Source organism: Marmota monax, unplaced genomic scaffold (genome assembly GCF_021218885.2).
Source record: "Marmota monax isolate L192 unplaced genomic scaffold, Marmota_monax_Labrador192_F-V1.1 WCK01_AAM20220418_F8-fsc00015, whole genome shotgun sequence".
In the NCBI taxonomy this organism is placed as follows: domain Eukaryota; kingdom Metazoa; phylum Chordata; class Mammalia; order Rodentia; family Sciuridae; genus Marmota; species Marmota monax.
In genome coordinates, this window is record NW_026692194.1 from 422,488 (window position 1) to 439,596 (window position 17,109).

At 43.5% G+C, this 17,109-nt stretch overlaps 1 protein-coding gene and 1 pseudogene across 4 annotated transcripts in view; one reads left to right on the forward strand and one right to left on the reverse strand.

Moving 5' to 3' along the window:
- The window catches only part of Arhgap25 (Rho GTPase activating protein 25), an 81,127-nt gene that overhangs the window by 24,907 nt on the left and 39,111 nt on the right, over positions 1–17,109 (reverse strand). For 3 of the 4 annotated variants that reach the window (XM_046422477.2, XM_046422485.2, XM_046422495.2), the window contains exons 3-4: positions 13,857–13,944; positions 10,423–10,539 (exon numbers count right to left, since the gene is read on the reverse strand). In XM_046422477.2, the coding sequence (XP_046278433.1) occupies positions 10,423–10,539; positions 13,857–13,944 (205 nt within the window). Of the gene's footprint in view, positions 1–2,048; positions 2,267–10,422; positions 10,540–13,856; positions 13,945–17,109 lie in introns of those variants that run through there. The other variant, XM_058572567.1, reaches the window with a different exon arrangement.
- Positions 7,143–8,746, forward strand: LOC124077940 (elongation factor 1-alpha 1-like; annotated as a pseudogene).

Here is a 17,109-nt window from a genome sequence, read left to right on the forward strand (position 1 = left end):
AAGGGATCTGGCCACTCCTTCCTCTGGGCTAATGGAGCCCCCGATGCACACCTCTGTTTTTATGGCCTCTCCTGTAGTTTTATGATGATTTGTTTAAACATCTTTCCCTTCCACTGGACTGTGGCTCCTCAAAGGCAGACAGCTTGTCTGGCTCACCATCTATTTTTATCTCCTGGCACAGAAATTGGCACGTGATGGACCAGACCACCAAGAGCTATTTCTACCTGCTGCCTCCCATTCCTCTGGGTCTCCACCCCTTCTCTATTCAGCATTTCTCCAAACCTGCTCTTGTCTGGAGATCAATGGCCTTTATAGTTCTAAGCCCAGGAGTCAAATGTCCAGGCTGCTATTAGCAGCATATGACAAAGCAAATCACTCCCTCTCCTCAAGACGCTTGCTCATGTCGCCTTGGGTACACCACTGTCTCTCAGTTCCTCATTTATCTCATTGGCTGTTCCCTCTCGGCCTCTCCAGATCATTGGTCCTTTCTCACTGTCCCCTAAATGCCAGAGTGTTCCAGGGCTTCCCATCCCCATCTTCATGAGCTTCCTCATAATCTCATGGCTTTAAATATCGCACAGATTTAAAGACTCCAAACTCTACATCTCCAGCCTAGAAATGAGTTGAAGCTCTTTCCTCCAGCCAGAACTCACCACTGTGGGCTACATTAGGACCACAGTGCCTCTTCTTCCATGAGACAAAGAACATTCTTGTTACTTTTAGTTTGTCTAGGTCAGGTTTTGTCCTTCTTCAACTCAGATCACATATGAGGAGTTTGGAATCCAAAACTTCAGTGGAACTCCAAAGACCCAAGCCTGAATAGTACTGATTTCTGATCTCTAGACCCTTATCTCTACCCTTTGATTCTGAGTGGACGTGAAAAAGCCTAAATGTGGGAAAACAGATAAACAGAGACAAGCCCAAGAAGAAAACAGGAAGAGGCCATTGAAGGAAGAAGACACCGGGGCAGGAGTTACTGCAAGGCCATTCTCCACGCCAAGGACAAGAAGAGGCAAGTCCCAGGCTGCCACTTCTGTGTCATGCCCTAGTAGACTGGACCCACTCTTTCAGGGGACTGGTGCTCCATGCTGACTACCCTCTGGCAGCAGGATGGGGTCTGATCAACTCCTACTCAGAAGTCATCACCACTTTGAGCCAGTCACCATTACACAGGCATTTCCATCCTAACCATTATAACATTCCATTAATTATAATTGCTCTACGTGATAGAATTATTATAATTGCTAAAGGTAATATCATGATCCTCATAATTGGCCACTTTAAGTTAATTTTGTGCTGGGAACTGCCTAAGATGTTTTCATGTGTGCTATCTAGGTTGGTCCTCGCCAAGCCCCACAAAGTGTTCTATTTTACAGATGAAGAAGAATTTATCTTTAGGTCAGAGTTACTCTGTGGGTCTATATTTACTGCTTTAATTCCTTTTGTTTAAAGTCTATAGAATAAAATTTCAGATACCATCAAGTCTCAAGGGGAGGGACTAAGGGATGGAGATTCTTGGTGCTTATTCCACAGTCCTCTGGCCATCCCGTGCCATCCCACTTCCGTTCCATTATGTCTACCTTGTTCCTCTCCAGCCCTCCAGACCTAACGGCTTTGGACAGAAGGCACCCACCCCACCCTGAACAACCACAGGCGGGTGACAACTCATTATCACAGACTGGACAACTGCCCAGTCTCTGTACACAGCACATCCTCCATCCTCAGCTCCATCTCCCCGTCCCAAGTTGGGTTAGAAAACACCAGGACCCTGGGGTGATTTGGGGAACTAAAGATGGAAAGATCAGCTGTCACCTCCCTCCCAATCTCATTCTTTCTTTGTCATCACTCAAATACCCCACCCCCTGCATACCACCAGACCCTGAGGACAGTCTTTCCCTCACCCCCACCTGCCATCCCAGAACTGGTCCCCATGTCCCAGTGGCTCAGTTCCAGCGTCATCCCCCATCCCTGGCAAGACAGCAAAAAGGAACTGAGAAAAAAGTGTGTCTTCTGGCAGAAGAATCGAATCACAAAAGAGGAAGAAATACCTTTCTTTCGGAGACCAGGGGTTTTCCTCTTGAAATCCCAGCAAAAGAGCAGCGCCAGGACAGGAAAGCCACAGTCCAGTTCCCACCGCGGCATCCTGGGAATATGAGGCATGGCTGCACCGAGGACTCAGAGCCTCTGACAAGCTAGCCCCAGGCCTCCTCTCCTCCCGGCGTTGGAAGAACCATCCCTTTTCCTTTCCAGATCAGCACATGCTTGCAAACACTACTCAGGCTCCGAGTCCCATACGGAAACCATGGGATCTGTCTGCACCTGCCCCAGCCCTCCTGGCCCTGATTCCCACACCACTCCCCTCCTCACTCACCTTTACACACAGGACCTGTGGCTTTTAAAGAGTCAACATAAAGCTGTCGGTGCTGCAATAAAAATAAGTGCCTCCTTTTACTTAGCAGCTAATTGTCAACAGCCATTCAGGGGATAGCTCAGAGATGGATTAAAAAAAAAAAGAAGAAGAAAAGAAGAAAAGCCCAGACGCTTACCAGCATTGCTCCATATATCAAAGTGTCTGGCAGGAACACAGAATTTCACTTAGCATTTATGAAGCCAGCCCACCCTTCCCTGGAAATGCTTTCAGAGTTGCACGTGGCTCAGAGACAATGCTCTTGGAAGTGGGCTGTTGGGTAGACCAACATGATCTCCCACCCCCACAGAGAAGATGAAACCCACATTACAGCAACCGAACAGATAAACCCAGGAGGCCAAGAGTGGGCTCTCAGGGACACAGAGGAACAGGCAGGAGCAAGGTTGCCAGGAAGGGCCCCGGGGTAGTCTCACAGTGCCAACCTAATGCTCATCCCTCCAGCAGTCACAGTTCAGGAATGGAGGACTCAGCTTTGACACCACCTTCTTCCTCCGTGTTAAATCCACTCCCGCATCCTGACAATATTTCTTCCAGAATGTTGGGTGAACCTGTTTCACTCTCTCCATCTCCATGACCACCACTCTTGTCCATGCTTCTCTTGCCCAGATGACAGCCTGACTTTCACATTTAGTCTCCTGCCTTTATTCAGATCTGAGACCTTTGGTTCAAGTCATTCTTTTTTCTTTTTTCTTTTTTTTTTCTGTGCTGGGGATTGAACCCAGGGCCCTGTGCAAGGCAAGCATTCTACCAACTGAGCTAAATCCCCAACCCTCAAACCATTCTTGACAAAGCAACTAGAATGATCTTTTAAATATAATCTGTCTCAAGAAATGCGCTCAAGAAATAGTTGTTGAATAAATAAATAAACAAGTATCTTACTTGAAACCTCCCAATGGCTACCTGTTGGTCTTAGGATGAAGATCAACACCCTTGACCAAACCATCTCTGCTGTTACCACCTTCCCTGTCCTTCAGAGCCTGTTCTCCTGCCACAGGACTTCTGCACATGCCACTCCCTCTGACTGAGATGCCATTCCTTGTCCCCCTTCTCTGCCTGGCTAGTCTCATCACCAGCTTAGGGATGCCTTTCTTTACCTTCTTGACAAATACTCATATTTTTTTTCACATACTACCATGTATTTTTTTCCAGGTGTAATTTTGTATTTTTCCCTTCACTCTTTTGACTGACTTTTGGGCCTACTAGTAGACTGAAAGCTCCTTGAGAGAAGGGATTTTGTCTTTTTTTTCTCTCTCCTCTCTTCCTTTGTTACTGTTGAACCCCTGGGGCAGGCACCATGGTTGGCATGATGCATGCGCTCAAGAAATAGTTGTTGAATAAATAAATAAACAAGTATCTAACTTAAGTTAGGAGCTGTATGAAGGTGAGACAAGGGAATTAGGTGAAACAAGTATAAATCATTTCTTTTAATATTCACTTCAGCTAGAGAGAAAGGACTAGATCACATGGAAGAATGGTGAATCACAGAGGCAGCTTATGCCACAGGCTAAACTGTGGTAGATTGTGAAATCCTGTTCTTAAGGATGCAGAGAACCTAAAAGAATTAGAGAAAGAAAAGGTACTTAAGCCAGAGAACAATCTGATATTTACATACTATATTATATGCCTTGTACTGGCAAAATCACAAAGGTGCTGAGAACACAGGACCTGCCCCAATGCCCACAATTGGAGCAGAACAGAACTATGAACATCTTAATGCACTACTTCCGTGCCCAGAAGTGACCTGAACTAAACTTGAGATGGCTAATGTCAAGAGGAAGCCGTAAAAGCAGCCTGCATTAATAAAAACTGGCAACAGAAAGCAGGTTTCAATGTAGGGATCCAGAGAAAGCATAGAAGGGGTAGTTTGGGGAAAACAGGCAGAGCCAGACTGGGACACGTTGACAGAAGTTGGGATGTGATTGACTATTCCCTTTCTCCTACTTATATTAGGGAAACTTGGAATTGCAATCAGAATTTCCTGGGAGAAGAGTTGGTCTAAACTTTCCAGCAAGAGGGTTATGACAAGCTTGCCTACAGAGAAGGCTGAAAAGCGAGGTGCCATTCTCCAAGGTTCAAGGAAACTCCAGAGCCAGCTCCCAGGCAGGAGAGGCTAGGTGAAAGATTTGGAGAGCCATGGAGACTTCGTGGCCATTTCTCCAGTCAAGGGAGAAAGGAGCCAAAAGCGAATTGGGGGCAGGAAGAGGTGTCAGCTCTGTAGGATTATCACCAGAGTGACTTTTCTAATTTAATATTAAGATTCACTACCTGGGGTGTACAGATGGGCTAACAGTTGTCTGTAAAATATTTTGCTGTCGAGAGAAAAATTGGTTGTGTCTAGTTATCATTCCAGAAGTTTCCATAGCTTTTATCAGATTTTCTAAAGGAGTCTTTGAACCGTAGAGAGATTCATCCAGACTCATCCATGGCATGCTTAGAGAAAATTCTAGAGGGAGGGGGTCAGAAGAGCTGATCATCATTCAACAGAGAGGACAGCCTGGGAGAGTAGAAAGTGACACTATGGGAAGAGGTAGCCTTTCATTTCATTTCATTTAATAACTGTTTATTGAGCACTTGCTATGTCAGACACTGTTAAGACTCTGGGATACACCTACTGACCAATATAGAGAAAAACAATTCCTGCCAAAGAAACTAACTATGAACAAAGGAAAATGAGTACAATATTTAGCTTGTCAGAAAGGAGTACATGCTAAAGAGAAAAATGAAGAACAGAGTGATAGGGAGGGTTGGAGGAAGGGAAGAAAGGGTTAAGGGTTAAATAGAACGGTCAGGAGAAGGCCTCCTGAGGTGATCTTTGAGCAAGGACCTGATAAAGGTAAAGAAGCAAGCCATGTAGCCACCCAGGACAAGAGGATGCCAGGCAGAGGGTCCTGAGGCAGGAGCATGCCTCGAGTGTGAGAAGAGACAGGTGTAGCTGGACAGAAATAGTATGCAAGATCATTCTGGAAAACAAGAACAGAGAGGTAACCAGGTACCCCATGAGTCAGTATAAGGCTTTTAACTCTTACTCTGAGTAAGAAAGAAGCTATCGGCCAGTGTTGAACAGAACAGAACCTTGATGTGACAGGTTCAACAGGCTTACCCCAGCTCAATGACAACAGACTGCAGGGAGGCAGGGGTGAGGGTGTGGAAATGTTTGGAGGCTATGGCTGGAATTTGGACAAGAAAGGATTCCTTCTCCAGGGGGTGGTAGTAGTGAAGGTAGTGGGTAGTGGGTAGCTCCCTAGTGGGAAAAGCCACACAGTTGCACGAAGGACTAGAAAGAGGTGACAGCAAAACATCTCAGTGACTTCACAAAGCTTGGGGGACATGTCCTGTGGACCTAGGTGTGCGTGGACCTAGGTGTGCTTTACAAGTGGTACTGTGCAAAGAAACCTTGGCCCTACCTCTTGCCCCACCCCTTGGACAGGCCATTTATTCCCTTAGAACTGAAGTTCCCTGACTTAGGAATAGAAAGAACAAGTATCTGATTTGCCCAGTGGCCTTACATGGGACTTTGCTGTCTTAAAATGCCTTCTTAGGCTGGGATCTATGATTTGGTTCACTGGGTGACTTTAAAAATACCCGAGATGCCACATCAGAACCAACACTGATCTCTGAATTAATAAGTAGTGATGTACTCTGACTTCCGCTCCCCTGGACTTTCCACCACCTACAGGACTTATGCTTGATTTGCTTCTCAGGGTGGCGGCTTTGGGGTGGGGGGCGGGGAAAGAAGTCCCCTGTGTACTCAGACAAAGTACAGCAGGTCACCATGGCAAGGCTCAGTCAAGCATCGCAAAAGGCATAGATCCTGGTGAAAGTACATTGACAGCATTTTGACTCAGAGCAAATGCATATTTGGGCAACATTGGCTGTCCTGGTCAATATAGGCAGCCCGATAAGCCCTATACTGGGGAAAGCGGAAAATGTCAACAGGGCTCGAAATAATATAATCTAAGGCAAGAAGGAAGGTCACACACAGCTAAGATTATGCAGGCTGAAACAGCATATAATCAAGCTTTAATACATAAAAATCCTTGTCTTATCCCTTAGCACAGTTTAAAAAAAAAAGTGTTTAGGGCCTGGGAAATGGTTAACAAAACTATGTAACTCTTTCTGCTACAGGATACAGATGGCTGGGCAGGCACTCTTGAGTTTAGCTGTCCCATTCAGGTCACATTTTTTTTTTCTCAAAGCCCTTGCTGGTGGGCCCAAACCAGAGCTGCCTGCCACCCCAGGTCTTGGAACCACAAATGAACTCGGGACCTTAGCTGAAATAGGCAGTTTTTTTCTCAGTTTATAATGGGACTGTTTAGGATGAAACTGTGCTTGTGGGAGAAGAGGAGGAATGCTAGGTTGGCATGGCAGTACTTGGGACAGGCAGATGCATGTCCATGCCCACTAGATGAAAACAGGCAGATTTGCAGAGAAAAGCAGGAGAAACTGCATGTCGCCAGAGAAACCGACAGGATAAAGCTCACTTCCACATTCCATCCCTCACCCCTGGCTCTTGTCAGGCCCCCTCACAGTTTCTGCTTTTGGTTTCTATGAGTAGCTCCTCTATCTGCCTGGTAAGTCCTCTCTCTGTGTTGTTTAATGTCATCATATATGATTTCTTTCCAAATAATCCCTGAAATGCATCAATTAAGATCCTTTTTCACAACAGGTTTGCCACAGGAACATGTCGTGAAAACCACCACTAAATCAGAGCCAAATGGGAAAGGAAAAGATTCATATTAACATTGTTGTCATCGAATATGTAGATTCCAGCAAAGCCCACCACTACCGGCCATCTGGTCTACAAATATGGTGGGATCTACCAAAAGAACCATTGGAAATTTTGTAAAGGAGGCTGCTGAGATGGGAGAGGCTCCTTTGGATATGCCTGGATCTTGGATACACTGAGAGCTGAGCATGAGTATTGTATCACCCTTGACATGTCCCCTGGAAATCTGAGACCAGCAAGTGTTACACGACTATCTCGATGCCCCAGGACACAGAGACTTTAACAGAAACCCAATTACAGACACATCTCAGGCTGACTGTGCTCTCCTGATTATTGCTGTTGGTGTTGGTGAATTTGAAGTTGACATCTCTGAGAATGAGAAGAACCCTGAGCATGCCCTTCTGGCTTACACACTGGGTATGAACAAACAATTGTTGGTGTTAACAAGATGGATCCCACTGAGCCATCCACAGCCAGAAGAGAGATGAAAAAATTATTAAGGAAGTCAGCACCCATACTAAGAAATCTGGCTACAACACCAACACAGTAGCATTTGGGCCAATTTCTGGTTGGAATGGTGACAACATGCTGGAGCTAAGTGTTGATATGCCTTGGTCCAAGGCATGGAAGGCCACCCACAAAGTTGACACTGCCAGTGGAACCACTCTGCCCGAGTTTGGATTGCATCCTGCCATCAACATGTCCAACTCATGAGCCTTTGTGTCTGCCCCTCCAGGACGTCTACAACATTGGTGAGATAGGTGCAGTCCCCGTGGGCTGAGTGGAGACTGCTGTTCCCAAACCTGACATGGAGGTCACTTTTGCTTCAGGCAATGTCACAACTGAGGTAAAGTCTGTTGAAATGCACCATGAAGCTTTGAGTGAAGCTGGAGACAAAGCAGACTTCAATGTCAAGAATGTGTCTGTCCAAAATGTTTGTAGAGCTGGGCACAGTGGCCCCAGCCTGTAATTCCAGCAGCTCAGGAGACTGAGGCAGGAGAATCATGAGTACAAAGCCAGCCTCAGCAACTTAGTGAGGCTCTAAGCAACTCAGTGAGACCCTGTCTCTTAATAATGTACAAAAAAGGACTGGGGATATAGCTTAGTGGTTAAACATCCCTGGGTTCAATACCCAGTTCTGAACACTCCCCCCCCAAAAAAAATGATGTTTGTGATGGCAACACTGCTGGTGACAGCAAAAGTGACCCAACAGGGGAAGCAGTTGGCTTCACTGTTTGGGTGATCATCCTGAATCATCCAGGCCAACTCAGTGCCAGCCTTGCTCCTGGATAGAACTGTCACAGCTAACATTGCCAACAACTGTGCAGAGCTGAAAGAAAAGATTAATTGCCATTCTGGTAAGAAGACAGAAGATGGCCCTAAATTCTTGAAATCTGGTGATGCTTCTATCATTGATATGGTTCCAGGCAGGCCATGCGTGTCCAGCTTCTCTCACTATCCTACTCTGGGTTCTTTTGCTGCTTTGTGACACGAGACTGACAGCTGCTGTGGATGACATCAAAGCATGGACAGAGGCTATTGGAGCTGGCAAGGCCACTACATCTTCCCAGAAAGCTCAGGTAGCTAAATGAATGCCACTCCTAACATTAAATATTTGTTTAATAAATATGAAAATATATTTAATATACAGTGGGAGAACCATCTCAGAATTGTTTGTCTCAATCAGCCATTTAAGTCTCAGAGTTAAAGACTGGCTAATGACGACAATGCATCATAAAGACTTCAGAAGGAAAAGGAGAATGTTCTGGGGCCACTGTGTGTGTGTGTGTGTGTGTGTGAGAGAGAGAGAGAGAGAGAGAGTGTTTTAAGTTATTAGTTTTTAAATCAGTACTTTTAATTTTTTTTTTTTTTGGTTCCAGGTATTCAACTCAGGGCACTTACCCACTTAGCCACATCCCCAGTCCTTTTTTTTTTGTATTTTATTTAGAGACAGGTCTCACTGAGTTGCTTAGCACCTTGCTAAGTGGTCGAAGCTAGTTTTGAACTCGCAATCCTCCTGCCTCAGCCTCCTGAACTGCTGGGATTACAAGGTATGGTACACCCAGTCTCTACTTCTACTTCTTAATGGAAACAACTTGACCAAAAATCTGTCATAGAATTTTAATACTCCTTTAAATAAAGTTTAATTAGGGAACAAAAAATGATAGGCACATGGTGAAATTTTTAAGTTATTAAATAAAAGATACCAAATTGCATATATCCTATGTTTATCATTCTGAAAAATGTTTGTATACATGTAAAACAAACCTAAAAGTACCTCTCATGGTTTAAGGGGTATTTTTTTTTTCAAATTTCCATAAAATTATCATGGTGTTCTTAAAACTTTTGGAATAATCTGTTGGGTAATCTAACAGATTTACTATTTAAACCCTGAAAGTGTCCATAAATGATTTCTGAAATAAGAAGAAATTAAAATTTCTTTCTAATTTTATATATTTCTAAAGTGGTCCTGAAGTTGACACAAATACGAGTATCCCTAAAAAGCTGGAGAAAATTGTGTCTTGTGAGCTCATCCATATCAATTCTCTCACATTTTTATAGAAAAGAGAAAACACACTAGATTCATGGGCTTGTTGATTTTAGAAGCCTTCTGCCATCACTTTTGATGTTGCTGCTGTTGTTGGCTATTTTGCAGTCAAGATATACTTCTCTGGTGTGGAAATATCAATAAAATTCCCAGAGAGCTCAAACACTTGAATCATGTAATCCCGAGAAGTGTTGAATACAGAATTCACCATGTGCCTGCAAGACCTCCAGTCTGACTGCTCCTATTTTGGACAGCAGATTTATTTTCTTGTGCCGATCAGCTTGTTACAGCTCTTGCTATCAGCCCTCTTGGGTCCCATAAGTCCCATAACTGGGAAGATCCATAGGTTCCATGTGGGTTAGTGCTGCGAGGAACCCTGGGTCAGCTGGACCAATCTACTCATTTCACAGATGGGAGTGCTTTGGCCCAGAGAGTCTCCTCTCTGGAGATGCTTTAGGGCATCACACCCATCTGATGATCAATGCAAAGGACTTGCCATCCCTACAGTTGATCTGGAGTTGACCCAAGAGAAAAGCTAAATGCTCTCAACCCTCTTTTCTTTCACATTCAGCAGAGGACTTGGCCATGACCACGGTCTCAGCATTGTTCTCTGGTTGTCTCCCTTGAACCACTGTTTCAAGGAGGGATCACATTGGGAGCTACTTCCTCTTCATGCCTGAGATGCCACAGATACTTGCCCAGGAGAGCCTGGTCCCTTACCTCCAGAAGGTGTGCCAGCAACTCTCCTGAGGAATTTAACCCACTCCTCCATCTCTGCTTGGGAGCTGGCCATGAGGACATAGGAGTCCTGTCCCATGCGATTCTGGTCCCATGGGGCTGGAGGGAAAAGTAGAACACATGAAGGTCTTAGAGTGGTGGGGGAGGAACTTTAAGTAAAAGAAGGAAAGGAAGCTGAACCTGCACAGATTCCTTGACTCAGCAAACACTACCAGTCAAATAACATAAGGCATTCTCCAAGATCCCAGTGCGACTGGATCTCCATGCACTCTTATGCTTTTTGCAGAAATTCTAAATCTACAGAAAAATAATTAAACACCATGGTTTGCAATTGGGATGGTTTCGGCCTAGAGCTGCTTTCACAGAAGACAGATGCCAATCCTCCTAAAATAAAGAGGAAGTTCACCATACAAGTTCAGCATTAGAGACAGGATCAACCCCACAAGTCTGGAGTCTTCAGGTCATTATGTCAATCATGGGTACTTCCCTAAGCTAGCTAGCTCGGAGCTCAATTGTGGGAAATTGGAAGGAGACAGTAACCTTAGGTGGGAGTGACAATGAATATAAGTGTGTCTTTTAGCAAAATCACTACTTCCTGTTCAGATCACTGTTCTCTTGATTGTATAAAACTTTGCAAATGGTAAGTTCTCAATATTTAGTTAATGAACATGTGAATTTGTTAGGACTTTCTTTACCATTTTCAATTTAAACCTAAGATACAGACATATGTAGTATTCTTGAGTTTGGTATTCTCAAAAGGGTGAGACGATAAGGAGGCAAAGGTGGTACAGAGGGAGACCAAAGGAAAGAATGGGGGAAAATGACAGAAAAAGGAAAATCAGGAGAGAAGGGTAAGAGAGGGAAAGGATGGGTATTAACCTAGTAAACCTATGAGACTTAGGTTGTAGACCATGTAGTTAGTACAGATCTGGGACTAGAATTTTAACATCTTCCATGAGACTCCTTATAAGCAGGAATCTACAAAATTGGAATTTTCTTTAGTTGGCTAAAAAAAAAAAAGGCTTTAGAAGGGATAAGAAAGTAATAGTAATACTTTTCAATTATAGGATACTGTCATCTTTCAAAATAGCCTTGTAAACCTTAACCTGTTATTCTCACAGTGTCAGGCCATGTCCCTCAGAGAGAGCCTATTCTATTGCTATGTTTTGTCCAAACCTGTATTTTCCTACAGGCAACAAAAGATTTTCAAATTCGCCTTGGTTCTGGTCTCCTGGAGTTAGCGAAATGTCACAAGCCTCTCATATTTTCTCCCTTTGGGACATCTTGTCATCAGATCATCAGTTTGTCTGACCTGAAGGGTCAGTTTGTGAAAGCCTTGGCCATTCGGAAAAAATCCTACGATCTGGATGTTTCCAAAAGTAAAATGAAAAGTAAAACGTGCTTGGGGAAGAACTAAAAGATACCCTAGGTACCAAAATGTCCCTTTGAAATAAAATGAGGAGTTGTATTATTTCTGTTTTATAAATAATAAAATTGAAGCCCAAAGATCCAAAGATGCCCAGATGGTTACTGCCAAACTCACGGCAAGATCTAAATTGTTGCCTGCCTCACATTTTAAAAATAATAGCCTAACAACAATTAAAGGCTTCTATCTGAACCTTGTAGGACTAAAACTGCTGATCCCAGAGAGATGGTCCTGATTATAAAGCCCATTTCTTATGCCAGCATTGGCCTCCAAGAATTGTCATATACAAAAGGAGTATAAAAAGAGGAACTGAAAATTCTCTGCATTAAAGAGAAAAATCTGAAAATTCACAGCATGAAGAGCAATCTCACTTTAGGTTGGGTGGAGCCTTAGGGACAGTGGTGGCTATAGAAAAATGGTTCCCTACCTTACTACTGCTTTAGAATTATTTGTTGTTATGAAGTGTATGTTGGGGGGAGAGAATGAATATGAATCTATCCAAGAATTCCCCCAGCAGTCTAGGAAACTGCTGTGAGCATGAATGACCAAGAGAGGACAGATCTTCCTCCTGCCCCACAGAGCAATCTTCTAGGGAACTGGACTTTGGTGCAAAGCCCACAGTGAATTTTTCAGGGGAAGCTCTCAATAGAGTTTTCTGAGTTGAAAGCTCAGGCTTTGGGAAAGGTGTTCCCATGGATGATTGTGTCCCACAAATTGCACTGGGAGAGGGATTTTAAGAACAAAAGAGGTTTTAAGAGGAAAGGATGGGATTTTCCCAGAAAGGAAGAAAGAAAGCTAGACCTTCAAACCAAAGGAGGAAGAAAGAAAGCTAGACCTTCAGATCAAAAAGCAAGGGTGTGCCCATGAGGGAACCACCCTGGGACTCAGACTTTTTTCCTTTATTTTCTCGAATCATAGCCGGTGTTAGGATTTTTCTCTGTATTATATAATTCTCTCTACTTATCCTCAAAATGTCTCTGCACTTACATGACACTACTATATACCAGACCCTGTACCAAGTGTTTCATATGGATTTCTCTACTTTACCCTCATCCTCATGATCACTGTCCCCATTTATGGATAAAGAAACAGAGACAGAGGCTTGTTACACAAATTATAAGTGGCAGCATCAGGATCTGGACCTGGGCAGGCTGGTTCTAGACTGGGCACTTCTACCCTTTCTGCTATGCCTCCTTCTCCATCAATGTCCTGATCTATGCACACAGCTGCCTTGTGCAAGTGGGATTAAGGAAAAGGGCATTCTGGGAACTTGTAAGCTCCCCTGCCATAGCAGCAACACATCACAGCCAAGTGGGCAGTCTTGACGACTCAAAGGACTAGGGCTGGCAGAGGGGCAAGAGACAAGGAAAAGCAGCCTCAGTGGGGCAGATTCAGGAGTCTGAGCCAAACCGCCCTTGCTTCCAATGCTTTCAAGGTGGTAACTCTTGCTTGGGAAGAGGATCCTCCATCATACAGATCAAGTGTACAACAAGTGACATGCAACACCTAGCATGTGCTAAGTGTTAAGTGTGCAGCAAGTTGTCATTTCTCATTAGGTCCTCTTGAGTTGCATGAGACTGCTGACTTCCCATCATTTTTAACCCACCTAAAGAGCCATTTAATATGGTTCATTTATATTTCAACTGTTAATTTTAATGTTCCATTCACCTTCTAGGCTGAGCTACTTTTAGTGGTTACAGGATAATCCACTGTCCATATGAGGGCTGCAGGGCTTGGGACAGTATCTAGCTCCAATTACACTCACAATGTGCTTATAGAATTGAGCTGAATGATCACCCACTTAGGGCATTACTCAGGCCCTTGATGCTATCCAACTTGGATAGGCTTATGAACTACATGAGGATCCTCTATGTTATTAACAGGTTGACTGGTTAGTTGGTGAAGGACTCACTGAATAAAATCTTGACTTCTAGGATCCAGAAGTCAAATGGGAATATAAAACACCTCTGTCTAACCATTTGGCACCTACCTGGAATGACTTCAAAGACAAACTTCCCGGCTTCTTCTGGGTTTGAGGCAATCTCTTTGATGGTACTTCCTGGTAGATACATGCAACCCTGAAAGATCCAAAGTCAGACCTTTAAGATAAGCAGAAATTTTATCCCCTATGAACTAAAATTAAATTGAAGAACAGATGGGATAAAAATGATGGGGCGAGGAGGCAGGCAGGTAGAGAGGAACGGGAAAAGTGGCATCCAGATATTAATGGGGGCCCTTCTGCTCTTCAGGCCTTGGCCAAATTAAGTGGCAGCAATCTGACAGCAAGCTAGATTCCTAGAAAGAGAAGGTCGAGGTCCAGCTGGGAGAATGTGCTGAGAGGATGTCATCACCAACACTTGCCACATTCCACCTTTCTAAGACCCAACTTCATGGTCATATAAGACACATGATCCTTGTGAAGGCAATGGCGGACACCAGTGGGACCATAGTACTTGCCAGGCCACCAGAGGGGGTCAATAGGATGGAAGCACAGGTGCCTTTTGAAGGGGAATTTAGTAGCAGCAGTCAATGAGAAGCACGGTCCAGATGCCTGCCCTTTGTTAACCACCTTGAATGTCTGATTCATTTAGTTCCTCTGGCAGTCCTCCAAGAAAGACATCATTATGCACATTTTGCAAACAAGGAAACTGGAGGATGAGAAAGATTCTGTAATTTGCCTACACAGGGCTGGTAAATGTCATAATGGTAGTACATCCCAGAAGTGAGTTCAAAGTCAGTGCCCCCAACCGTTATGGTAGGGAACAAACAGCTTAAACCTCCACACCACCCCTGGATCCATGGAGAAGGAAGAGAAGGTTCAGTGACCTCAGAGGCACAGATGCATTTTCAGAAAAACAAGTCAATGCCACCGTGTGTAAGCCTGGTGCATTATCACCTGCAGTGCACTTTCACACACAAAGTCTCACTAGATGGGCTGAGGCTATAGCTCAGTGGATGAGCACCTGCCTAGCCCATGTGAAGCAATGGGTTCGTTCCTCAGCACCACACAAAAATAAATAAATAATAATAAAGGTATTGTGCCCATCTACTACTAAAAAAAAAATTAAAAAATCTTACTAGATCCCCACCACAGCTCCAGATCAAGAGCAGGGCAAGATTTATGACTTCTACTTTGCAGTCAAGGAGACTGGCACTAGGAAAATATAAAGGACTACACAAAGTGATATAGCTAATTTTAATGGAGTTCATTATTTGTAACTTATATCTCACTGGATGTTGAAAGTAATGCCTCTAAGAAGACTCATGTGTCTTTATTTTTTTTTAAAAAAAAAGGGGGGGGGGGGGAGAAGAAGACAGGTGACCCAGAAAGCTATAAGTGTGAAGAGTTTTCAGAGAATCTCAGAAGTAAGAGCAACTCAGGAGCCTGAAAGAATGAGTGTTTTTTGAGAGTCAGGAAATAAAGATGTCTAAGACTAAATGAGGAAGAGAAAAAGAGGAGGAGAAGGAGGAGCTGGTGGTGGTAGAGAGGGAGAAGGAGAAGCAGGAGGAGAGAGAAAAAATAAAAAGATATATGTCTATAAAATGGAATTCTGTAATTCCTTAACGTTCCTCTGATTTTATTACTTAAAAATAACCTCCATTCACATGATCTTCACCATCTTTAGTCAATCACATCAATGCCTTCAGGAAAATGACCTTGAGATTGTGTTGCTGCTAGGCTACTTCTGATGAGTTATGGCACCAGAGCAAAAGTCCCTGTTGCTTTTAGACAGGAAGGAACAACTGCTAGGCAGGGAAGGAAAGTCAAGTTCAGAGTGAACTGCCTCTCTAGGCTGGCAACTGGTACTCCGTATCATTTCAACAGAAAATAGTAGAAATAAAATACTAAATAAATATCTGCTGTTTACTGAGCAGTTACTAGGTGCCAGACTCCTATCTGATTTCCCTGAATATATTAGCACATGTAATTTTCACAAGAAATCTATGATTTCTAATATTTAGTATTAGAAAATCTAGTATTTTCCCCCACTGCAAAGATGAAGAAATAAAGCTTAGAGAGGTTAATGAGTGGACCCAAGATCACAAGCTAGTTCATAAGAAAACGATGATTCAAACCTTGGTCAGTGTGATTCCAGAATTATAAATAAGGCCTTATTTAAAAGTCCCACCTGCTAGAAGAGTTGAACTTATTCACTCCAAGGCATAAATTATAAATTTCTGGTCCTTTCCTCAGACCGAGCAGGAGAGACCCTTCAATATCGTAAATGGATAAAAAAGATAGGCTGCAGGAAGAGACACCAGTTGGGGTGAGGGTGGGGTCACTGATGAGGAAGAAGCTGTCCCAGAAAGGGAAGGGCCCAAGCGGCCTATAACCACTTTCACCCACTTTGCAAGTTGACTAGGGTAGACCCTATGTAAAGACAGGGGAAGGGTATAAGGGTTTTGAGGCCACAAGTCCTGCAGCATCGAAGCAGGGGTGACAGATATGGCAGTGATATGCTGGAGTCAGAGGCTACAGGCTCATGAGAACTGTCATTTCAGGAACTTGAGCCAGCTGCCAAATACAGCCATTAGGAAGACCTAAACCATACGAACCTGCGATCAAATATTTTAATAAAGATTCACTCAAACTTTATAACTTCCTAATAACTTACTATATTTGACTGTTATTTCTGTTGTGGTGGTTATTTTCATTTGTAGTTATCTGTGTGGTGGAAATTTGTATGACATGGTGCTATCTCACAGCTCTTCTTGAGGTCAGTCACATATTGGTGGTTTGAATCAATCATGATAGGAATACCTGCACCACAGAAGTTGGTGAGTACCACACACAAGTCAACTTCCCCACCACAGAACCTGTTGTTAAGTTTTCACCAGCACACCACTGACAGAAAATTACCTGTTGGTTTAAATTCCTACACTCAGAAATGTGGGTCAAAAGGTTTGTACATTTTAAAGACAAAATACCCTCCAGAAAGGTTGTTTGAATTTTCATTTCCTCTAGTTGTGCATGAGGATTCCTGTTCCCTAGGTCTAATTCACTAAAATTTCTAGAAAACCCTTCTCAATTTGATAAGGGGACAGTGTTGTCTCAATATCTTATATTGCTTGTCCTTAACGAGATTTAACTTTTTAATATATGTTTACTGGCCATCACATTTCTTAGATAAATTGCCGCTTTGAATCACTGCTCATTTTCTCTTAAGTCATTTGAACTTTCTCATGGATTCAGACAAATATTTTGAATATTAAGAAAATTTGTTTATCAGAGATACATGCAA